The 26,106-nt window shown below is 37.5% G+C and overlaps 1 protein-coding gene across 1 annotated transcript; it reads right to left on the bottom strand.

Moving 5' to 3' along the window:
• Positions 1 to 832: 832 nt before the first annotated feature.
• On the bottom strand, positions 833 to 26,106 carry kif5c (kinesin family member 5C). Its single transcript, XM_052143086.1, has 26 exons — positions 25,662 to 26,106; positions 18,430 to 18,517; positions 17,977 to 18,050; positions 17,214 to 17,318; positions 16,363 to 16,411; positions 16,218 to 16,273; positions 15,826 to 15,913; positions 15,320 to 15,444; positions 14,974 to 15,078; positions 14,617 to 14,765; positions 14,328 to 14,476; positions 12,603 to 12,769; positions 12,387 to 12,455; positions 10,678 to 10,884; positions 10,392 to 10,535; positions 9,885 to 10,073; positions 8,984 to 9,101; positions 8,545 to 8,621; positions 7,313 to 7,422; positions 7,069 to 7,170; positions 6,808 to 6,868; positions 6,619 to 6,690; positions 6,258 to 6,362; positions 5,920 to 6,136; positions 4,533 to 4,689; positions 833 to 3,607 (listed from the first exon to the last, which is right to left on the bottom strand). The coding sequence occupies exons 1-25, from the start codon at positions 25,785 to 25,787 to the stop codon at positions 4,544 to 4,546; spliced, it is 2,898 nt and encodes a 965-aa protein (XP_051999046.1). The 5' UTR covers positions 25,788 to 26,106; the 3' UTR covers positions 833 to 3,607; positions 4,533 to 4,543.

Below are 26,106 nucleotides of genomic sequence, written 5' to 3'. Positions count from 1 at the left end.
CGATTTAACACGTTTATTCAGTGCGATTAATTTAATTAAAAATTACGCGTTAAAAAAATGTACACAATTAATCGCAATGTCCCTGGACCGTAATATGGAAGATTACTGAGAAATGCAAGCTTGTAGTAGTACAGGGAGCCTTGCAACAAATGGCATGTCCCTCACAGGGCCCCCCACTGAACATCGGGTCAGTCTGGGATTGCACGAAGAGACAGAAGTAATTGAGGCAGCCTAAATAAATAAAGGAACTGTGGCGAACTCTCCAAGAAGCTTGGAACATCCTATCTGCCAACAACCAAGTAAAACTGTGTCCAGGTGTAAGTATGTGAATTGGTGCTGTTTTGAAGGCAAAAGTGTTCACACCAAATATTGATTGATACATGAATTTAGAGAGAGAGAGAGAGAGAGAGAGAGAGAGAGAGAGAGAGAGAGAGAGAGAGAGAAGATCAAGCTTTTGACATTTAGGAAAATTGAGGGACTTGTTCACAACTATTACACAAGGTGCAAACATTCATTGATGCTCAAGAAGACAACACACTACTATATTCATACTATATTTTATGTAATTATCTGTATTGTAGATTGTGAAGGTCCATCCAAAAACGTGTCCCGCTCGCTTGCGTTGTAGAATTATTGCCATGTGACTGGGTCCTGTTGCTGTCACCACCCAAAACTTTGTGGCCTGCATTATATATGTCATCCAATTGGTAAGGTTTGACATTTTAATCCATCAATACAATAGAAATTAAGATTTTGGAACCGAAGCAAGTTAAAGTAAAGAAAGACAGAAAGCAATACAGGATACATTCAGTAAACGTTTATTTATTCCACAACATCTGATAAATGAGTGTTACACTCTGAAGCTGAAACCCTGTTATTAAACTTGTGTGCTTTAAGCTTGATATATTGTAACAAACATTCATTTGAAATCCTTGTCGTGGCATTTAAAGTTTATTCAATGTTCTCTGATATCTCATTTTCAGAGGTAAAGTTCATAGCACATAAACTTTAAAACACTGATGAACAAGAACCTGAAGACAAACACATACTGTAATAGAGGTCTGTGTGTGCAGTACAGTAAATCACCACCATAAAGCTGTGCAAGGTAAAACACAGTACAAGAACATTGTACTAGATACAAAAAAACACTACACCTGGGTAAATCACTGGTGTTTGTGCACTTTACATTAGAAGATTGTCTAAAGAAGAACAAACGTATTATTTGATTCTATAGTGAAGGAGTTAATGTGACGGGAGATTCTCAACTAATATGAATTTGTGTTGATGTATTTGCATTTTTATGACCATAGAGCTATATCAAAAGTAAATATAACTGCAAGCAGCCGATTAACAGAGTTCAAGCTTTTAAGTAAATATGTGGCAGATATCGAGTATTACTTGAACAGTCTAAAACAATGATAAAGCACCTTTATTTTCAGAACCATCAGGTTAGGTAGCACAGAGGTATGGCATTTGTTATATTCCTGACTGTTATAGTGAGGTAAAGGTGGCCTCTGTTTTTTTCATGTGTCCTCAGATTGACCTCCCACATAAATGTCCCAAATTTGGTGAAAATATCTCAGTCTGCTCAAGAGTTATATCCATTTAAGTAAAAGTGTCCACACCCACTTCGTGTGTTTTGGCATACTGTTACGACAATCAATTGAAAGTTACGTTTCTTGGCCATTATTGATGTTGGGACTCACTGGTTTGCTTCCGATCGGGCGAACGGCCTAGGACTAGTTTAAAAAGGTTAAAAAATCTTAAATATTTAACAAACAATTCACACCAATGGTTCTTGAGGCAAAGTTGTTCAAAATGAGGAGTGCTATCATATGATATGAATTGTATGTAACACCGCTGTATATACGATCATGTAAAACACGATAGTGCCTCTTGGTGGCAAATTATTTTCAAATTTGTAAGTTTTGGTGTATTGTTGCGAAGGTGACTCGAAAGTTCTTTTTTTTGGATAATTATTGATATTGAGACTCCAGAGAATCTTTCTGCACTGGTTTGTTTTCAATCGGGCCAACAGCCAAGGACTAGTTTGAAAAAGCAGGTTTTTAGAAAAATCCAAAATAGCTGGAAGGATTCCAATGATATAAGACATACATTTCAGGAGTTATGGCCCAAAGTTATGGTCATTTGCTTTTAATTTAGCGTCCATTTGTATGATTAGCCAGCTACCATTCCCCAAAGGTTGAAGTCTCTAGGCCAGGGGTGGGGAACCCTGCTCCTGGAGGGCCACTGTCCTGCAGAGTTTAGCTCCAACCCTAATCAAACACACCTGCCCTTACATTTTTCACATAATCAAGACCATGATTCGTTTCCTCAGGTTTGTCTGATTAGGGTTGGAGCTAAACCCTGCAGGACAGTGGCCCTCCAGGAGCAGGGTTCCCCACCCTTGCTCTAGGCCTTACGGTTTGGTCTACACGATCAGTTTTAGGGTGGAAAAATAATACTAAAAATCCTGACAATTACAATACGGTTTCATCACTTCGTGATTAAACTACTAAAAATGAACAAATTATAAATAATGATACTATGATACCCGCGACCCTGTACACAGGATAAGCGGTTGACGATGGATGGATGGATGGATGGATACTATGATAAAAAAAGTATACATTTTGGAATGGAATTAGCTGTGAAATTTCTCTCCGTGGTCATTTGTTATCTCAAATTGATTTGTTCTTTTCTTGCTCCAGAGCACATTTAGCACCCATATCGGTATCTGTATAAAAATGTGTATGCACGTTTTTCCTGGCTCTAAGTGAGGAACTTAAAATTAATATACAAAAAGTAAAAAATTGCATTTGGAAATAAATTGAAATCACTCATAATGTATACAAAAATAAATAGTAAATATAAAAAATGAACATGCAGTAAAAGCATTTTCAGTCATTGAAGCATTATAAATAATTAAATAATTCAGCATTAAGTTCGAAACAATGTTTGTGTTCCTAAATTACATTCCCCCGTCATGTCACTGCATGTTCTTTGTGGCCATTAAGACTGAAAGAATTAGTGCCAATTAAGAGAACCGCAGAATGGCCCTAATGTTACTCCAGGGGTGTATAATGTCTTCTAATGCTGTTTTAGTGACAATGTTTTATCTATGCAATATTATCTTCCAAGACTGTTATTTCCTTTGATGGAAACTAACCTGGCATCTATGATGAAAGATGAGTTGAATTACTATAATCAGAATGTGACACCAACATTGAAGACTTTTTCAAATACAAAGTGACTCAGGGTAGAAAGAAGCCATAGAGAGGAAGAGTCAGAACATGAAACAAGCAATAAAATAGCACTTAGATGAAGTTAGCACTTCAATTTAAAAGACACTATCACTTTGTCTTAAGAGTGTGGGTTTGAGTTTGCCCATTTCTGTGAATGTTTAATTATGGAAGAGTCCAGCGATCTCAGATCCCCATTCAGGGCTGATGAATAAATGGAGGGAAGGAGCCGACTTAAACAGAATGAATGAGTGGAGGTCATGGTAAGGACAGCAAGTTAACTTGAGAATTCTTCGTAAAAGATGACAGTGGTTCTTTTTCCTCATTGAAAAAGACGTACTCTTGATGGCACATTTTTTTCAACCCTGTTGGAATTGGTAAAAGTTAGACAAATTTCAGAAAGCATCCTGTGCGAAGGAACAAAGAAAGAAAGAAACAAAAAACAAAACAAAAAAACATTGGTTATTTTATCACTACTGACAAAAACAGCTTTTCTTCCAGAGATTGTACCATCACTAATCTGACTAAAGTCATTTTCATGACAAGGAAAACAATGGAAAAAACTAACCTTAAATAGATCCATAAACTAGATGGCAGTGAATGCCAGATGGTGCCAGAAACTGTCCATCGTTCATTGACTTTCCCAAGGACTCCTGGGCATATGCCGGCACAGATCCTTTGTAGCTATTATAACTGTGTTGCTCCATCTTTGTCAAATAGTTGGCACAGTAACTAATGCTACACCACAACTTTCCGACTTAAGTCGCTAGTGGTTCCCAGATGCATCACATGCTACTGAAACCTAATTAGCTGCAGTTCTCTGCACTGCCCCATTAATCTCAACATTAAGCCCAAGATAAACACACCAGCATGTCCCGACATTAAATAAGCAGCATGACAAATATGCCTGTGAAGGAAAGCAAAACTTTTTCCTATGACAGTCTTGTAACATGCTCTGTGTGATAGGAATCCAGAAATTTAGCTCTGAGAGAGGTCAGAAAAAATACTTGTTAACTGGTAAAGTCAGATATGTTGGTATTCCTCTATTGAAAAGCTGTTAATCATGTGATATTTGCATTTATTCATTTATTCAGCAGATGCTTCAAAGCAAAGTGAGATGTCAGATGTCTCACAATATTAAAATGCAAGAAATATCAACGTTTAATGCATCTACAACAGGATTCCAAGACATATAAATTGAATTCTTGAAAGTAAAAAAATTTAAATGTTGTAGCAGAAAAGATATAAATCCATTTTATAGCAAAACAGAGTGTAGTGTAACACACTTACTTGGCCTGTTTTCACTTGGTCCTGTGATGATACTGCTGTTGTTGTTGTTGTTGGTGCTGATGATGGTGTCGTCGTGGGCTGGAGACACCTCCTCTGACAGTGTGGCCAGATGAGGCAGAAGCCACTGGATGGTGATGTCCAGCACGAATAGGCTTAGCTATAAAAGAAACAGCGCAGTTCAAAAAGAAATGTAATTATAACAGAGAAATAGCTCCTAATAACATACTGTACACATTCAGTAGATAGAATCTAAACGCAAATGAATATGCACGCTTGACGGGCGAATACAGGTAAAGTGGGACACTTAAGTGTACGTATTTATAATTCTTCATGTTGTCCTCTGTATGGTGGAGGAGATCTTTAGCTATATAAAGGAATATTTAGGGTTCAATACAAGTTAAGCCTAATTAACAGCATTTGTGGCATAATGTCATCCCTCCTTTTCTTTCAATCCGTAAATATTAAAATACTCACAGTTTCAAAAGTACAGCCGCAAGACAAAAACAATATGTCTGTTTACATGATTTTAGTGTGATATCATCACTTACTAACCTTCTTGGTGTAAAGTTATATCCAGTTTTACAACTTAATTGCCATGACGATGTAATGTCAACAAACCCTAAAACGACTGTAAATAATTATGATTTAAACAACTTCAAATAATACGTGATTTTTATTTAAGTTATTTTATACAATTATAAGCTTCACATTTCTGCCTTTAAACCCTCCAACAATTGACCCCATCACTTCCAGTGTAAGTGCCTCACTGTAACTTCGATTTTAAAATATTTTGTGGTAATCAACATTATGCCACAAATGCCGTCAAACCATTAAAATGGTACCGTGTGAGGGGATCAATAATTTGGCATCATATTTTAAAAACAACGACAATAAAAAAATAGTAAGAAAGTGCCACACTTCACATGTATTCACCCTTTATGCATAAATACATGCAAACATATGGAATATGCACAGTATATGGAGACAAGACAAGACATTTGCAGCAATGCATGCACATATTTGGTCTTCAGGTAACTGGAGACAAAGCATTTTAGCTGTTTGTGAGTATATGGCACCCCATATTGGCTACAGTGCAACATTGAAGTCTTCTTTTTACAGACTTTGGCACTGTAAGCAGGTATTTAGCTAAATGTTTTCCAAAAAGCAAGAAGACAAAGCAAGATCTCTATAGAGTAAAACACTCAATATTACTGAGAAATGCACACGACAGAGTGCAATATTTGAATGTTAATCCCATGAAAGCAAACACACACACACACACACACACACACACACACACACACACACACACACACACACACACACACACACACACACACACACACACACACACACACACACACACACGTAAAGGGGATTTTCAGACCAATTTGTGCAGTGTGGTTCCTCCTGGCCTGATTCTTCGCTTGGATGACCTCCTTGATGCGGTCCACCTCTTGCTGGTACCGCTTACGGTCTCTCATGGCACTTTCTTTCGCCTCTCTCAGAGCAGACTCCAAAATTTTCACCCGCTCAGTAGTCGCACGTAGGCGCTTCTCAAGTTTAGGCAGCTCACATCTCAAGTCTGCATTATCACGTACCAACTATAGATACATAAAAAGGATATAGACAGATATCGAATACAGGTAGAATTACTTCAGTTGATATAATGTATTATTGCTCAGTGCATTGCTATATTTGAAAGTTTTCAGAAATTCAAAAAACCTGCTTGTGGACTTTAGTGAGCTGTTCCAGGTTGTTCTCCAGGAAAATAATCTTTTGTTTTTGAGCCAGACTTCCCCCTGATTCATCATCGTCCAGTTCCATACTCTACAAACCAGACAAGTTTTAACAAGCAATGCCATTTATTTTATTTCACATTCACAAGCAATGGCCAGTGATCATGTATTCATTTGAACAGGGCTGAAAGAGCGTTTCCTTATTTCCGTTACTGTGGTTTGTTGCATCATTAGCGACAGTTTACAGGCAGCTTTTAGGCACAGATAACAGAACAAAACCCTGCCTGATGAGACTCAGATGACAGTAAATTCAAAAACAGAGAGATACTCAATGTTTGACAACTCACTCGTCCAATTCGATCACTGATTTCCTGAATGAACAGCTTGCGCAGATCGTGGAGAGTCTGGAGCTCTTTGGCCTATTAGATAATAAAACGACATGATCAAAATCTAAAAAAATATTGTATATTGATAAGAACAACAGCTGTACAGATGCTGAATGTTATGTTGAAGAACCACGCAGAGAGCCGACTCACAACAGTATCTTCCAGACCCTTGAGATCTTCTTTGGCTTGCTCCTTCTTCTCATTCAACAACCTAATTATAACACAAGGTATAATTCATTATATGTAAAAGATGTCTTTACTAAACGCATATAAACAAACACAACATCATTGAACTGAATCTGACATTGTCACTGCTTGTTACTGAGGCTCTAGGTAACTTTATTCTACACTTCAGCTTTCATGAGCTAAAGATCATTGATATGACTTTATTCATATGAGCAGTAGACTCACACAAGCTTCTGTAGTCTCTCATCCTTCTTCTGTTCCTCCTGTTTCAGCTTCACATAGTCAGACATAAGCTGCTTCTGTTCAAGCTGTACAGCTTGATTCAAACTGACATCAGATGGGAAACGACAGGGACATTTTAAGTATTTTGGATTCGTTTTTTTTAACACAATTTTCAAGTGAATATCATAATAAACAACTACTGAACTGCCCACAACTCTGCAGAAATAAACTGTGAAAAAGCCCTTACTCCTTCAGCTCATCCAAAATCCTCTGTTTCTCTTCGATCTCATCTCGGAGACGAGAGACCTGCTTCTGATGAGCCTCTCTGTGGCTTTCCATCTGCTGTTCAAGGGCTTTCTACATACAAATATACAGAGAATGTACTTATTTCACTATGTAAAAATCACTGTCTGGTAATCTTCAATACTGAGGTTTTAAACCAGAGTCTGGGGACCCCTGGTGGTCCAAGAAGGTACTGTAGGACATCCATAGAGAAGAAGTAGAAAACATTTGTACTTGTTTTAACCTACATTCACTAAAGTTTTTCAAAATGGCATTATTTGTATTATTAAACTATCCACTGTATCTATACAGCAGATTTATGTGATCTTGTGATGTGAATTGACAGAACAAACGTGAAGCATCAAGAGATTAAATATGGATGAAAAGAAATAGTGCATTAAAGGGTTAGTTCACCCCAAAATGAAAATGATCTAATTTACTCACCCTCATGCCATCCTAGATGTGTAAGGCTTTCTTTCTTCTTCTGAACACAAACATAGTTTTTTAGAAGAATATGTCCGCTCTGTATGACAGTACAATGCAAGTGAATGGTAACCAAAACTTTGAAGTTCCAAGGAACACATAATTGCAGCATAAAAGTAATCCATACGACTCCAGTGGTTTAATCCATGTTTCTGAAGCGATCCAGTAGGTTTTGCGTGAGAACAGACCAAAATGTAACTCCTTTTTCACTTTACATCTTGCCATTGCAGTCTCTAGGCACGATCATGTGTTTTATGTACAAACTCAGTTACACGTCCTAGTGTTTGGTGCATGCGCAGATCGCTAGATGGCGCTAGGAAGTGTAATCGAGTATGAAGTCATGATCGCTGCTGTCATGATGTACAGTGAAAAAGAGTTACATTTTGGTCTGTTCATAACCAAAATGAATTGGATCGCTTCAGAAGACATTGGTTAAATTGGAGTCGTATGGATTACTTTTGTGCTGCCTTTATCTCCTTTTTGGAGCTTTTGGAATTCTGGTCACCATTCACTTGCATTATAAGGACCTACAGAGCTGAGATATTCTTCTAAAATTCTTTGTTTTTGTTCAGGAGAAGAAAGAAAGTCATACACATCTGGGATGGCATGAGGGTAAGTAAATGATGAGAGTATTTTCATTTTGGGGTGAACTGTGCCTTTACCCTATGTGGGTCAGAGGTGAGAATAGCAGAAAACAGTTGTTGCATTGATCACCTTCATCTCCACAGCATCCTGGATTTTGCTCATGTGTTCCTTTTCCTTATCAAGAACTGACACATCATGCATCTTTTCTGTATAAACAAAAGCAAAAACAAAAAACAACAAAAACAAAGACAAATCACTGTCAAATAAACATGTTGAGCTTCTAGATTTAAATGAAACCACATCTGGTGCTCAGAATTTTTGTGGCACAAGGATTGTTTAGGTACAGTGATTCTCAACCAGAGTTACGGAAACACCGTATGCGGTACCAGGGTGACATGGAAAGATTTTGATTTGCTATGTGAAACTTGCTATAAAACAAAAAATATGAATTCATTATTATATTAGTATGATATATGGGCTGTCAAAAGATACAAATAATTTATCACAACTTTTTGTAGGTAATGCCTAAACGCATTCAGTACAAAATGTGTATGTGTACCGCACAGACCTTTTGCGTGGAGTTTAGCGAGCTCCTCCGTCAGTGAATCGTGGCTTTCCTCCAGTTGTCTCTTCTTCTGCTCCATGTTCTGCATATAGTCTGTAAGGGATTTGATCTTTGCCTGATGCTAGAACAAAAGACAAACACACACATTCCAATGTCTGGTACTGAGAAAGACAATAGACAACTAAAGATTACATTTCTTTGCATAGCACTTCTATCAGGAAGACTTGCAGACTCGAGTGCGATTTAAGATGACATCTATTTGAAGAATGTAAAACAGAAAAGTAATGTCTCTCTTTGGCGTAGGCAGTAGGCGAATGAGTTGTCCTCGGAACTGTCATATCCTGCCGGAGATAGGAAGCAGGGGCGAGGAGCCTACCCCCGTGCAGGAGGGGACTCAACTGGTGGTGGTGGGGTGGTGGAGGTTAGCACACTGAAACACCAATGTGATAGATTGTGAGCAGACTTATAAAGCAACGGCTTACATGTGATTGGCTAGGAGTTACCCAGTTAATGGCGCGATGATGTACAGCTGCTAGTCTTCCCGCTAGAACTACACTGCGCTTACATATCTCTGATGCCATTCAGTCATTCAACACTGAAACAAAGCATAAAGAATTGACCTTATCACAGCAAAAAGGGGTCCATATTGATCAAATAAACTGTCTTGTTTTTGTTTGTTGTTTTATGGACTTTTTGCTGTAAATAGACCTGGTTTGGATGAACTAGAATGTGGAGGGATGCTCAAATCAAAGGCTGAAAAGCGTAGATTATCATATGACATTTTTAATCACTGAGAAATACATCTCATTAGGCTCAGTATAGAGGTTACAGTATTTCTTTCTAATTCACCACTAGAGGGAGCTGTGTGCTGCCCTTTAATGAATAGATCAGTAATAATGGGTACCTGAGAGATCAGGAGCTGGCAGGAAGCGAGCTCTTTCTCGTTGGCCTGCATTTTGCACACTGTATCGGTCTGTGCGCTTTCGAGCTGTTTGCTGCGGTTGACCAGAGACTTCACTTCTGACTTCATCTTACTTATAAAGAGACGTGCCATGGTGAATTCCTCTTCCATTCCTCCATTCACCTCTGTCATCTGAGGAAATAGAAACTACATAAATAGGGCTAGAGGTGGAAACTAAGATTTTCTTTTCCATTTATTTATTATTTGTGTGATCTCAGGCACATCAATGATCTCTCTATATAAAAAAAACCCATTAATATTGTATGGCCTCACACACATATATCGTCTTATAATAGCTATCAAAAGCTATTTTTTTGTGTAGCATTTACCATGCTCCCCATGGTAGACCATTAGTAAATATGCTAAAAGAGATGCTAAAATGCCTGCTACTGATGCTAAGGGCAAATGTATGTTGTATGTGTTTGTATGACAGGTGTGTGTTCTCACAACCTTTTGGTCACTCAAGGCAATAACACTGCCAATCTCACTGAGATCTCGGAGCAATAGACTGAGGATATCTGCTGATCTCTTCTTGTGATGTCCACTCAGTTCCTGCAGAGCAGCGAAATCCCTCTCCACACCAACCAGAGCTGCCTACAAGATAATAACAGGCCAGAATCACTCCACAAAGCGACAAAACCTTCATTCTTCACTCACATGAGCTATTCAGTAGTCACTCTTGTGGCCTTATCCTGATATCTGCATTCTCTCTTTCCCTTCTCCTTGTTTTACTTACACTTTTCTGCACAAGCTCTTCTGAAAGTTGTTGGTTTGTCTTTCCTCTCTCCTCCACCTCATGGCTTTTCTGGTCATAGTTCACTGCCAGCTCCTCTAAGGCTTGAAGCACCTCTTTCACCTCTTCTTTAGCTGCCTCGTTCTCATGCTGCAAGTGGCTCAGGTCTTCCTGGATCTTCTCATAGTCATGTCGTTTGGATGCCAGGAGCTGCGTATGCAGGATTGGTGAGTTTGGACATCAAAGGACTATTGAAACCTTTTGTAATCTTTTGGAATTCCTACTTTATGCTTTTCAATAATACATTATTAATGTGAACAGGCCATTTGTCTGCAATTCATTTCTCAAAATTGCATCAGCTCTGGTGTGAAAAGGTCTTCAAGCATTTTTACAGTTTTAGTTATTCATTATGTTGTTGCAAGCCTTCTCAAAAATACTTTTTTTCTATTTCAAAATGTGACATTAGTAAACCAACAGCAGAACAAAAACTGTAAAGACATCCTTGCCAAAATATTGAAAGGGCTTATATTTCCAAGTACAGTAGCTTTAGTCCAAAAGAGAGGGGAAGCTTGCAGACAATGTGTAGAAAACGTCTTAAAAATGTTTTGTTTATTGAGAGGCTAAAAAGTGCAAAAGTGCAAAAACGTGCTCAGTGCAATGACAAAACATTTTCGATTTACATTGTCATCATTGTCCCATTAACAATAGCACAACTGATTCCATTTATAAAGAGCAAGTATTTATATAAAAATATATAAACGAAGATATTTGTCTTAATAGAATATACTTAAAAATATACGAATATTTGCTAAATGTTATAGACATACATTGCCTCTTTATATGGCATACCAGCATTCACATATATTACTAATCAAAGACAAGTTATTATGTATCTACATGTATATATCAGGAGATAAATTACATAAAAATGACATATTAATACTACAATCACTCGATATTCAAAAATGAAGATTTGTCCCTCAGCAGTTTTCTGTAGGATTATTATGATACATCTCTATTTGCACATGCTTATGATTTGAATCATGGTATATTTGCAAATATAACTTTGTTTACTTTTGGAAATACATGTAGACATTTTTGTATATCGAGTGATTGTAGTACTATGCCCATGTTTTGGAATTATGCACGATTGACATAATTGACATAATTGACAAGTATAAAGTAAATATGACACAAAATATAATTCTTCAATGATTTGTGTGCATACAACAATTCTTCTTTGAATAATGAATATTATTGGTATATGGCAGTGATATAAAAATATAATGGGTCATATTTGTATATGTCATTTTTATGTATATATGTATGCACATAGATTTGTGATAACTTGTCTTTGTTGCTTTAGTAATATATGTGAATGCCGGTATACCATATAAAGAGGCAATATATGTCCATAACATTTAGCAAACATTTGTATATTTTTAAGTATATTCTATTAGGACATATTCGGTAAATACTCCCTCTTTATAAATGGAATCAGTTGCGCTACTGTTAACGGGACACTGATTACAATGTAAATGAAAATGTTTTGTCATTGCACTGAGCACTTTTTGCACTTTTTGGCAACTTAAAAATTTTAATTTTGTGTGTGCGAGCTTTCCCCCTCTTTTTGACTTAAGTGCGACATAAGGCACACATAGTGGATGGCATGGGTGTTGTGCTCTATGGTGACGCTATTGGAGTGAACTCACCTCATCCTGATCTGCCATCTGCTGCTTCAGGTTCTCTGCCAGCTGACTGTGCTGGTTGATCTCATCATCCTGATGGAAAAGAGGGAAAAAGAGAAAGGGAGAGGTGAAGGAGAGGCAAAAAGAGATTGTGGGGGGTGGGGGGGGGGGTTGCACTATCCTCCTGAAATGTTTAGACATATGTAACACATCTAACACCCTTTGTGAGGTATTTATCACCTTTTCATCTAGCTGCTGATACAGGTCATTGATCAGTTCCTCGTACTGGGTTTTTTCTGCATCTGAAAGAGGCTCAGGGGGTGGAGCCGATTTGTCAATTATGGGAGGGGCTTCAGAATTCTTGGATTCTTTGCTGTTGAGTTGCTCATCAGCAGGTACACTCTCACCTGAAGATAAAGAAGTTAAAATATGGCTTGCTGGAATAACCAGAGAACAACCTCAGAATTCAATTGCACTTGTTCTAGCCTTTTTGAGCATTGCACGCTGTGCATGCGATTTCGCCAGACCCGCTTGTGCCTAGACTTAGCGCATGCTTGCACGGAAATACCAAAACTTGATGGCCCTTAATATATTACACTTAGGCTGCTGGGGTGTTGCCTTCTAGACACAGCTGAGTGAGAGCTTGTCACATTGAGAGAGATGAAAATGATTACATTAGAATGCGGTAGAGAAAAGTGATACACGCTGATAGAATGATGAAAAATATATGAGAATATATAGACGAAAGTAAAAGCTTACCCGAGATCTGAAAAGATTAAACATAAACATATTTAGCCATATTCTGTAGCATTGTTCACATTTACATGTACAAGCATTTGCTTAAAGACAGGCCTATCAATCTTTGTTTATTATTCCACAATCTGTGGGATCTGTGGTAATTGGTATTTATCAGTGCCAATTATTTTGCCTTTTTGTCATCAGTACATTTGAACCCTGAAGACGGGATTTACATGGAGGCCACTTTTTGTCAAGTTCTCAGCAATAAATACAGTATACTATGGGATAACTTTATTGCCCCTTTGTGAACATCATTATTTCACTTTGAAAAAAAAAAACATCTCATTATCAGACATATGGGGCCAAACAGGCTCTCCATCTAAGATCTCGAAAAACTCAAAAACAATGCTTTTGTTAAGACAATTACATCAACAAATGTCCCTAGCTTCTCTGCAAACCTGACTCCAATAAACAAACCCATAAGCAGTTTATGGCAAAGCAGCAATCTAAACCTCATTACCTATTACAGTCTTTTTAAAGATTTGTACGTTTGTAATGGCAGACACAACAAAGTTAATTTGCTTTAATATGGCATAAAATAGGAAATGAGGGTGAGTTGTTGGCTTATCAGAAGCCAGGACGGGCTAAAGTTCTCATCAAGTGACTAATGAGCTTCTTCTTTTATTGAAGAACTGACAAGACGTCATGCTGAGTTGAACATTTTCATCAGTGATCGCACTCATCCGCATACCATTACAAATGCAGATTGTGATTCTGTTTATGTATTCCTGGCGTTCTCCTACACTAAAATGACAAATTAACTTAAAAACCTGAGGCAATACAGTGTTTTTACGGAAAATAATTCTTTACTGAAACAACAAATAGACAAACGTGTTCAACGGCAAGCCTTAAGGCGATAAATACACAATCACAAACATCCTAAATCCCTCTTTTAAAATTTCTTATGTTCACGGTACTCCTGTTGTTATTTTGGCAAGCTCCACGTGACAGGGAATCAGAGAGAGAGCCATGGGGAGTCATTATGTCTGTCACCCCTCCACTATTTTGTATCAGCAAATGTGGCATACCTTCAACGGAAACGAGCGAAACATCAGCAAAACAGTTGGTAAGCAAATTGAGTTGTTTGGAGTCTGCTAGTGTGACGCCAGCTTAACATTGCAGTTTTTCAACCGCTGTGTGCGTGTGTTTACTCTCTTCTCTGTATACCTTTCCGCCATCTTTTGAGCTCATTTTCTAGTCTCTGGATGATGATTTTCAGACCCCTGGTCTTCTCTTTCTCTTTCTCATATTTTTTCTTCCATTCTTCAGCTGTCAGTTCCATGTTAACAGAAACAGTGTTTTTGATGGTTTTTGCTCTGCGTTAAGAAACAATAGGAAGATATTTTATCAAGTGCACTCTTATCAACAGTCAGTTGTTTGTTTCAGTAAAATTGACTGTGAATGTCGATCTTCATTCAGCTGAAAGAGTAATATTAGAGGTCATAAATGGAATCACCTCTGGCCAAACATGAGAGTGGATTTGCTCTCAGCCTCATTAAATATGGAGGGAGAGCAGCAGATGACGATTGTGGTTCTACAGTTCCCACCCAAAGAATCCTGAAGAATCCTGGTCATTTTACTATCTCTGTATGGCACATGAGTTTTCTGTTAAGAGAAAGATAATAAAGCTAGTGAATAATTCATATTTAATATAATATAATATTATAATATAAAAGCATAAAGCAAATGTAAAAAAAACAAAACAAATGTCTGTGTATATATGGCCTAGATATTCTACACAGGATGAGCAGCATCTCAAATAAATGATTGGAAAAGGAAACATTTGGTCAGATGAGCCAGGCAGAGCACTTACAGTTCCCTCAGCCAAGGCTGAGATGACGTTCCCCAGAGCAGAAAGAGACTTATTGATATTTTTAGCCTCGTCCAACACAGATCCTTCTGCTCCGGTTTTACTGACCTGTACGAGAGAGGGACAGAGAGTGAAATTTTATCTTAGCATATTTTATATTATATATCTGCTCATATCAATTTAGGAGTCTTGTAAAAACGAGCATAATTCCAGCATCCTTAATTATGCAAGAGTACCGAATGGCTGAATACAGTGTACTTTTTTTTTTCGTTTACTTTTCTAGAGACAAATCTCGATAGGATTTCACTGACCACAGCCAAAAGCAAAAACAGAAAAAACTAAATGACACCTTTTCACTTCCAGCCAGATCCACCAGGTAGAGCTTCCCACACAATTTCTTCTCAGTCTCCACATTCTCCTGCTTAATATTAATGAGGAAAATGCTGTGACTGCGGGAGCTATGCTCATTCATATCTGTGGAAAGACAGACACAGTAAACTATCAGAGGACCATGGGTTAGGATTTAATATTGTAACACACAGCCAGGATAATAGCACTGTATATTTGTTATACTGTATTTGATAAGCAAGGTTTGATGTATTCAGTGAAGGAAAACATGTTAAATGGTTACTCTTACAAAAATGTAGTGTTCTTGCCACAGATACTTTTCACATGCAAATGAGCTTTGCGGCAAATTGTCCACTGTTGCCAAAGGTTTGCCGAGGATCACCACTACCAGTGAAGAGCTGCAAACTTCTGGCAAACATTTGTGGTGAATCACAAGCTAACTTGCATGTGAAAATAACGAGCGGCAAAATTTGCAGCTAGTTTATATTTTTTTGTAAGGCCACTCACTCGTGACGGCCACATGACGATTGGATTTTCCATCATCGATCACATCCATGACGTCCTCTGGACTGGATACAAAGCGTTCTGTGCAACCCTGCCCACCGAAAAACATCAAACAACACGAGACATCAAGGTACAGTTTGCTTCATCCCTGGTGACCAGGGACGGATTATGACTTGCAAAGGCCCCGGGGCCAATTATCTCCAAGGGCCCCCCTACAAAATTAGTTGAGCGTGGGGGTTGTTTTATTTTCATGCCCAAAAGATGTTAATGGGTTTTCAAGCAGGTAGATAATGCAACCTTAAAGCCAAGGGCCCCTGGGCACTGTCCCAGTCGGTAATCCATCCCTGCTGGTGACTAAAAAACATTAAACAGTCTGTATTGGGCAGGAGTCATACCTTGACAAAGGGCACTCGGTTCTTATCCTCATGTACAGCAAGATTGGTTTTGGAAACTTTAGAAATAGAAAACAAACATTTAATTCACACCAAGAAATAACCATTGATTCTATTCAAAAAGAATTAGAAGTTAAATGAGACTTACCATCAAGTAAGTCTCTGATTTTATCCAGGTAGATTTCAAAATAAGAGACCTGTGGTAAGGAATAACCTTTAATATGCATGAATAAAAAAATAATGACCCTATTCTGTATGCGTAGGAACAGTTAAAGATACAATAGTTTGGGCTGAAAAGGGGCCTATTTATTAAAAGTGCACTCAGCAAAAAAATGTATAAATATTGTGCTGGCACAAATGGTGGCAATCTTTGACTTTATACTGACACTTATTGGGGTGGATGTAGCATCGCCCAAATGCAAATGTTTTCGGTGACTGATGGGAATGTGAGAATGCTGTATTTTGACACACAGCATTTATTCTGTCCAGTAACAGCATCCCTTACTGAAAACAATTACTGAGGACACCATTAATAAATCATTAACTAATACTAAATGACTAAATATATAAAAACATCTCAATTAGTTGTAAAACACATAGTAAAACATATAACTGAATAATGATGTATGCCAGTGCCCACTTATATTTGTTTTACTAGGCATTTACATTTACATTTATGCATATGGCAGACCCTTTTATCCAAAGTGACTTACAGTGCACTTATTACAGGGACAATCCCCCCGGAGCAACCTGGAGTTAAGTGCCTTGCTCAAGGACACAATGGTGGTGACTGTGGGGATCGAACCAGCGACCTTCTGATTACCAGATTACCAGTTATGTGCTTTAGACCACTACGCCACCACCACTCCACAGGCAGTTAAATGTGCATGTGTGTTGGCTAAAATGTGCATATTAGTAAAACTAATGTAGTATTTGGTGGCATCAAATGTGAAAATTCACAAGTAAATTTATTGTTGAATATTTCCCTTTTTTGAATACCTTGATATGGAACTCCAGGTTTTCATCCATGGAGTAGATGTGGTCAAAGATGTCCTGTGCAATGCGAGGGATGATACCCATCTGCTGAGGGCTGTGTAGTTGTCCCTGTGTGTGTTTGAGACAAAAGGGCACAAAAGGGAGTCATTTCCCTGTCAAGACTAATATTTGATCAGATGCTACTGGAGTCTGCAAAATCATGCAGCAGGGTTGTGTGAGAACTAAACACTGTTTAGCAGAATTCGAAGAAGGCTTTATTTTTGTCACACATTATACATTTGCACATATACAGTGAAATTATTAAGCTGGGGTCAGAGCGCAGGGTTAGCCTTGATACGGCACCCCTAGAGCAGACAGGGTCACATGTCTTTATTGCTTCTGAGGGATTTATGAGGTACCAGGATAGAGATGAAAGTTACAGAGTACATAATTTTTATGAATTGTGACACCTCAGACAACATTTGTTCAAACGTCTGAATTTTACATTCAAATCACTTGCTGAAAGAACCTTCTGTTTCCAGGGCAACGCCTGCAGTCAAGTGCCATTTTGCAGCTACTGCAGCGGTTTGACATTTCAGTCATTTCACGAAAGATGTTGAAAGATATTTATCCTTTTAAAGCATTTGGTGACTGAGGATAGCAAAAATGTATCTTCCCCTATGAGCCTTACACGTGGCTAAATGGTATTCTGTTGATGAACTAAGACAACGTGAGACCTTCTTCTGAAACATTATTATCTTATGATACAAGGGGTTTGCTTCTTTACCTCCATAGTGTGAGTCTTGCCTGATGCGGTTTGGCCATAGGCAAAAATGGTCCCGTTATAGCCACCCAGCACATCTGAAATGCAAGATTCAGTGTCCTTGTTACAGTGTAATTACACAAGTAAGTACTGAGTAATAATTATTAACAATAAGTGCTTACTATAGGTTTAGGGTTTTGTTTAGGTTTAGTTGCTTGTAATTATGTATCATTTACTGATATTACTATAGTCAATGCATGTAATATGTGTAACAAGGACACTCTAAAATAAGTATTACCCAATATTCATTTCTCAAATATTTGAAAAACCATTACAAATTTTGACATTATTTAAAAGAAAATGACTAATTTGTAACTGACATCACAGGTTTTACACATTTATGCATTTCTTTCCAGGTCTGTACAATTTAGCCTTTCTCTTCACCATGATTTGCAAAAAATGTAATGAATATACAACCTTTTACAATTTGTTTGGCACAGTTGTCATATACTTGTTCCTGTGTTGTGTTCGGAGGAAGGACTCGGTCAAAGACATATGGCTTCCCCTACAAAGAAAAGCAGGTCAGTCAAAAACAAGTAATAGCCTAAAGAAACAGTTCAAGAGGTATCTCTGTCAAAGAACAGCTCATATATTTGATAGAATTGATCGTTTTAGGCTTTAAAACCCCACAATGATATGAAATATACAGATTTACAAATTTACAAAGGCATTCCTTCTGTGTGGCACGTTTTTGTAACTGGATCTGTGGAGTAAATCAGGTCGATCTGTAATGTATGTATGTATGACCAGGGTTGGGGAGTAACAGAATACATGTAATGGGATTACGCATTTAAAATACTAAATATAAGTAACAATTCCACTATAGTTAGAATTTAAATAATTGGTAATTATAATACAGTTACATTTGAAATGTATTTTGATTACTGAAGAGATTACTTTGCATTTTATTGTAATTTATTTAATTTAATATTTTGTCCATTCAGATGGAAAACATTTATACATATAAATGATGCGATTCAAAGTGCATTTAAATAGCAGTGAAACACTTTCTTATGATGTGTTACATTTATACGAGCAGACAGAGAAGTAAGTTTGAAGTAAGTTTGGAGCAGAAGAAATAGAAATAAACCTTGTGTAAATTGTCAGCTTTATGCTAAACTAAAATGCTATTTCTAGCCATTTTACATGCACATGTTACCAGGCAAGATCATATTTATTTATCAAGAAAATTCACGTTGGATCATAATTACTTTTTCTATTAAGACCTTTGATATTACATTTACATTTTACATTTATGCATTTGACAGACGCTTTTATCCAAAGCGACTTACAGTGCACTTATTACAGGGACAATCCCCCCGGAGCAACCTGGAGTTAAGTGTCTTGCTCAAGGACACAATGGTGGTGGCCGTGGGGATCGAACCAGCAACCTTCTGATTAACAGTTTAGTGCTTTAGCCCACTCCGCCACAACCACTCCCATGGTTTTTTGATCATTTTTGTATTGTTTTCCTGTAAAAATATCTAAAAATCCTTTTAACAAGATCAATTGTATTGATCTTATTTTAGAAACAACACTGCATAAGATATTTGGGTTTTTCAGAGAATGTATTTTTAACGTGTGTATTTTGTCTTACAGTACTGGCAGAGTTTTTATAGTCAACACAAGTGAAAACAAATCTACCAGTGCTGAAGAAGTAATCCAAAGTATTTAGATTACATTACAGACATTGAGTAATCTAACGGAATATGTTACAAATTACATTTTACAGCATGTATTCTGTAATCTGTAGTGGAATGCATTTCGAAAGTAACCCTCCCAACCCTGTGTCTTCCAACACACTCTCATGTGACAATTACTTGCTTCTGTCACACACAGCAGATTCCTATCATGTTTACACACACTACTGATTGGTTAGGTTTAGATAAGGGGTTTAACTTCATGTCAAAACTGCCCATTTGTTTTCTCGTAAATGTTTTGTATGAACACACAGTATATGGAGGATCAGAACAACAGAATGTTGAATAGAACCCTGAAAGTTCCATGAATGCGAATCTAGAGAGCTCCATTGAATACTTCAACAAACGTGAAACTGAAACACAAGCAGCAAACTTAATGTTACGGTTATAATCGAACAATACGTAGTTTCAAGGACTAGATTAAGTATATGGAAAGAGCTGAATTCATTTCACAAGACATGTGCACACACCTTAAATAATATAATTTATAAATGTAAAACAATACCATTAGCTTACATAAAGAGGTTGCTCACATAAATGGACCCAACTCCTTTTTCTGCTGACACTGAATGGAATCTAAAAACAGCTGTTATTACAAACTTCCCCAGAGGATTTCAGAGGTAGCTATACACTGTTAAAGAGAAAATAAGAGGGGCCTTGTGATCATTACAACCATCCCCCAACTGCCTTTCAATCTTCTTGAGCCCAAACAAATCCCTCTCTTTTCTTTAGTTTCTCCAAACCAGAGCATCAACCTGCTGCTGAAATCCAGAAACTTGCTTCAAATGTGATTAGCAACAACAAATAGTTCACCAACAGAAAAACTGTATCATGACACAAATAAAAAATATTAACACAAATTAAATGAACGCTTGAACAAGAAATGCAGCGAGTTTCTTCATTATATACATAGAAAAGCAAATTATTGTCAGGTTTCTTGTAAAGAAGATCCCAATTGCAGACAGTCAATAACTCAAAAAATGCTTCTTTATTAAAAAAGGGAAAAGAACAAACACAAAACTGTGCAAAAACAAACATAAATGCCCAGACTTTAGCCAAACGGGGCTGGAAACAAAAACAACCCATGGGAGGGCAAAAGCTAAAAGGAAACAAACCAAGTAAGAAACTAACAAACTAAGAAAATGAACAAAAAGCACTGGATCTGAATCTAATAACACATATTAGAAAACCGTGTACAAAACAACTGCCGTGGACCAACAAGACCAAACACTGGGGACCAGACTGAGGGAAGCCAATGGAAGAATCCGATACGAGACAAGAGACACAAGGAGAATATATAGAGGGAGATATCCATGGAGAGACAACATAACAGACATTATGACAGAGAGGAAACAACAGAACATAAGTGCCAGGTTTCTGCCAATAAAGAATAAACAAGAAACCATACAGAATGCAAGATCCTGACACTTATCAGAAAAGTATTAGCATTAGCATTAGCATTAGCCTACTATTTATATATGAACACAGACATCATGGGGAGCTCATATGTATTCCACTTCTTTCACACATATGCACACAAAAACACAGATGTGGTCTGGTAACATCTAAATTAACTTGTTTTATTCAACTCAAAAATGTAACATCAAATTATTTCGACCAAATGAGATAAAACAGCACAATGAAATGTGCCTGAAATGTTGATTTTCTGTATAAGACACAAAACCAACAGATGTCAGTCATCTGTTCTTTTGTCTGCCCATGCCAATAATTTAAAGACATTTTTTTTTTACAATTAGATCATGGGCAAATTAACTGTGTTTTTGCTTTTATTGTAGACACTAATCTGACTGTACTAATGGTTGACAGTGTTCACATGATTTCCTTTTCTGTTTGATTAAGCAGGTAGGGGTCATGCATTCCCACCGAGACAGAAATGAGAGCTGTTGCTCTAAACCAGACTGTCACCACGGAAACAACATCTCACCCTAAAAATCATGCTCTGATTGGCTGATTGGCAGCACCAGTCTGTCAGTAGCCAATAGTGAAGGAGAATAGCATGATTTCTGAGATAAAGTGATGGCAATCATAAAAGCCTTCCATCTTTCCATTTTTTTTATTTGAAAAGTGATAATAATGTCAAATAAACACTTATTAAATCTTACGTTAAACAAGTACACGGAGAAGAAAGAATAATTACCAGAAAACCACGGTCAACAGGCATTCATGACCTCTCTCGCATTCTATCTTTGATTATATGGATAGAAATAAATAATATATATTTTTCTAAACTGGTATTTCATATTTTGTGATCAACAAAAAACAAACAAACAAATACTACCACAAATGAACATGATTTCTTCTGTGACCTTACCATATTAATGCCATTTTGTATAAAATTGGCCTACAGCAAAGTGTGCAATCTCAAATTAAGCTCCGTAAAATAGAAACAGAAACGTATGCTTCCACACAGATGAGTATTATTTGCACAGATGCACACACTAAAGGCTGCTTATTGTATAGAACCACACATGTGGCCAGGAGAACGCACAGCATTAAGACAATAATTGATGCAAATGTCTGGGGACCATCAAGGCTTTTCTTAGCATTTTACAACCTTCAATCAAAAATCCATGCAGCCTATTTCTGATCATTGCTCGTGTATTAAAAGATAATGCAGGATTATCCTCTCCTTGTTTTCCAAAGGGTTTCTAGAATAAATAGTACACTACATATATCTGGAATTATGTAAATACAAGGGTCCATCATCCATTGATCTGTGTGCAGCAAATAATACATTAATGGTACTATAGCCTGAACGGGCCATTTTTCCAATGCACACACCACTCAATCTGAATGAAATGTCATTGTATGTGTGTGTCTGTGTCTGTGTGTGTGTGTGTGTGTGTGTGTGTGTCTGTGTGTGTGTGGCAGGACTCAGATGAAGAAATAAGGATGGGCTTTATTTGAACTTTAAAATTAACAAAACTACCCTGTAGAGGAAAACTCAACAGTCCATGGCAGGCGAAGGGAAGACGGGCTGGGCTGGAGACACAGGGCTGGGACAGACAGGAACCAACAAACAGACACCTGGCAGGGAAACATTCACAGGAACATCCACAATAAACTGGCACAAGACAAAATACACAATGGGGTTAAATAGGAAAGAAAACGAGGAAGGCAGGTGAAGCAAATTAACTAATAATGCGTTAACAAGGGGGTGGGGTGAGGTCGAGAGATGGAGAGCACATGGCAAAGAACTGAACAAGAACCATGTGCTCGTACCAAACACAACAGACAGGAAGCGCATGGCAAGAGAACCGAAACCGAACACAAAGACATGCGCTCACAAAGACAAGACATGGAGCATGAGTGTCCAGATCCCAACTCAGAAACAAGACTGAAGAGTCAGGATCCAGGCACCATGCTCTTAACATGAAACACAGACAAAACAGAAGAGCACACGGCACGGAAAACAACCAAAAACTGTGCACTCACACAGAGCGATGAACTAACAGATCATATGTGTCAGGATACTGTCACAACAATAAACATGACTGACAAAGATGACAGGATCCTAACAGTGTGTCGAACACCAGTGCTCCCAGTTCTCTGTGGACTTGCATAAATATTCCACTAATACATCCCATCTATTCCCCGCCAGTCATGACCCCTAAAACGGCACCTCTATGGTCACTACGGCAACAGCAATTACTTGCAGGAGCCCTGGGCCTCTTTGTGGCCTTGCACATATAATAGGATGCTACCACCTAAATTAAACACTGCTGAACAGGCAACCCCCATAAAGCAAAACATCAAATCCAGCCTGATACTGACAAACTGCATATCAGTAGCAAACACAATCTTTCAATAACAGTTGTATGAATCTCTCTGCAATTGTTTGTACATAGAGTGCATACACACAGATGCTATGTACAGTAGATATATTAGTAAACTGATAGCTATGCTAGTTTTTATGTTCTTTAAAAAGAGAAAAGAGACTTGAAAATGGAGATAGTTATAGGATGGATGGATGGATGGATGGATGGATGGATGGATGGATAGATAGATAGACCTCTTCATTTCCAATCCAGCAGTGCTGTTGGGGGATGATGTGTGAAAATTCCCCCTTCCCCCATATATTTTATTTCATTGACCATTTAAAACCTTTTGGGTTAAAGCTGTTTATGTAGCCTTTGACAGAAACGTCCATTTCTAAACAACAATTACTAATAAGATGTAGATAGTTAAACATTGACTGTAATGAATCTACATATATTATCCAGATCTACAGTCATTATCACACTTGTATCCTAAAGCTAAATGTCTGGCATGAGGATCAGCTGGCTGGGTTGAGGCTTCAGGGTACCACTCATGGAAATTTACATTATAAACAGAATGCTAATACGTACTATGCTTGATTTTCTGTGCCGATTTGGCATGGTAAAGGCGATTACCATCTGAAAAAGTGAGATAATATGGCCTATTTAGTTTTCACAAGGGAATTCTATAGGTTTACTGTAGAACATGAAAATCATCAGCGTCTTACTGTGTTGATGCGCCGACATGATGCAGTATTTATAGCAAGTCCCACCCACACAGACACATGCACAGTTACTCACACTCTGCATTCCAGATATCAAATGATCTTTACTTTGATTAGCCTATACAATGTAATACATATTTTGTTAATAGCTTTGATCCACAACCAGTAGCGTATCTTCCAAAGTAACCACAAATTATTACATTCCTAAAAGTGAAGCCTTTGCAACTGTTGACAAGCTCACAAGAATGAAATATTTCCTCTAGTGGAAAAACTAAATGTATATACAGAATATACGCCTGTGTTCATTTACAAAAAAAATTGTAGTATTAAAAACTGCTAAAACATTTGTAGTCATAATCTAAATCAACATGTTCTTCAATATTTAAATGACACAAACATGCAAAGATACAAAAAAAAAAAAAAAAAAAAGAAAGAAGAAGAAGCATATAATGCAATAAGCTCACCCAGAAAGAAAATACTTCCTGTGTGAAACTGAATTAAAGACACAAATGAAATTATGTGAAATATGTAACAAATTTCGTGTCATTCCAAATTATAGCTTAAAGAAGCCCGAGACAACTGCTGGCAATTAAGACCAATTAAGACATTAAAGTAAACAAAAGTCTTCTAATGAGGCAAAGAAATAAATATTGTAAATGTCTTTTGCTATTATTGACTTTGCTGTTTCTTTCATTATCGTTCAACTGTGTCTTATGTGCACTTGCGTAATAGGGCGTATTGAAATTGTGACACTCAATATAGACAAATAACTTTCATAGCCAATGTGAAAATGATTTAATACTTTTGTATCCTGCAACAATAATTATGATTGGAAGGGACCCAAATCAAGAGACGCCATGATTTAAAAAATACACAATTCCAGATCTATAGACAACAAAGGAAAATCTGTTCTCCAGTAGATATAAGTGAAAGGATTAATGGTTGCAAACGACCTAAAATGCTTAGAAAATGAAAAGCAACAAACGTTACTCAAAGTACATAAAATAAAAGAGATTTGGGGTTGTATACTCAGAAAAGAAAATGTGCTTCATCTAAATTATCTGGGCTAATTTCAGTCGAATATTATTTATCATCACTGAATCACATTGAATACATTAGGATACACCAACAAAACATGTAGAAATAGCTCCTTAATGTAACAATTGCAGGTTTCCACTTAATACAGTATATAGAAGAAAACCAACAACAACGACCAATGAGATGCACCAGATTTATACAGTCCCTAAACTCTGTTACTGAAGTGCAGGATGAACCTTTAGAAGCAAAACGTAATATGAATAGGATAAATCAATCTATCAAGGTAGTACAATAGGCTACATTTAACTGAGGTTGCACAAAGATCATGCACAAAGAATGGAAAGTAGATCGTGAGAAAATGCTTCAGGAACTTCTCCAGATTGTGCGCTAGTCTGAAGGTATCTTACCGAAATAACGACGGTGTCTTCTCCTTTGAATTTCGGTATGTATTTGTCACCTCTGTTGATTTCTGATTCGTTAAGTGGCCTGAATCGGCACATCACCTTCACGCAACATTCAGCTGCATCCACCATCGTGAATGATACGACCTAATGTTATCCAACGAAACTTTCTCTCTTGTCAAGAGATCTTTACATCCAGCCCGCACTTTAGAGAGGGATGCACCAGTCAAACAATCTTAATGTCTTAATGCTTGCCAGCTGTTTAGCCCGTAATGTCCATTCCCACTGCGCGAGCGAAAGAAGCCTTGAAACTTAAACCAACCTCAAATAAAAGACGCAACTCCTGCAGATGCTTTTAAATGCCACTTATAATCACTTAGACGTGTCGACAAATGCTTTGCGTTGATGGAAGATATTTGGAGCTTCACCCGAGTCCACCTTTAAGCGTTGG

The sequence above is a fragment of the Xyrauchen texanus genome, chromosome 14, assembly GCF_025860055.1.
Source record: "Xyrauchen texanus isolate HMW12.3.18 chromosome 14, RBS_HiC_50CHRs, whole genome shotgun sequence".
Classification (NCBI taxonomy): Eukaryota; Metazoa; Chordata; class Actinopteri; order Cypriniformes; family Catostomidae; genus Xyrauchen; species Xyrauchen texanus.
This window is presented reverse-complemented; position numbering and strand designations above follow the sequence as displayed.

Bases quoted from the DNA above. Each gene is read 5' to 3' on its own strand.
- kif5c (XM_052143086.1), bottom strand. From the start codon at position 25,787: ATGGTGGATGCAGCTGAATGTTGCGTGAAGGTGATGTGCCGATTCAGG. The intron at 8,622-8,983 runs GTCTGTGCGGTA...TTGTTTATACAG, and splicing joins CGCTAAACTCCACGCAAAAG to AAAAGATGCATGATGTGTCA. The intron at 6,363-6,618 runs GTGAGTTGTCAA...TCTGGTTTGTAG, and splicing joins TCAGTGATCGAATTGGACGA to AGTATGGAACTGGACGATGA.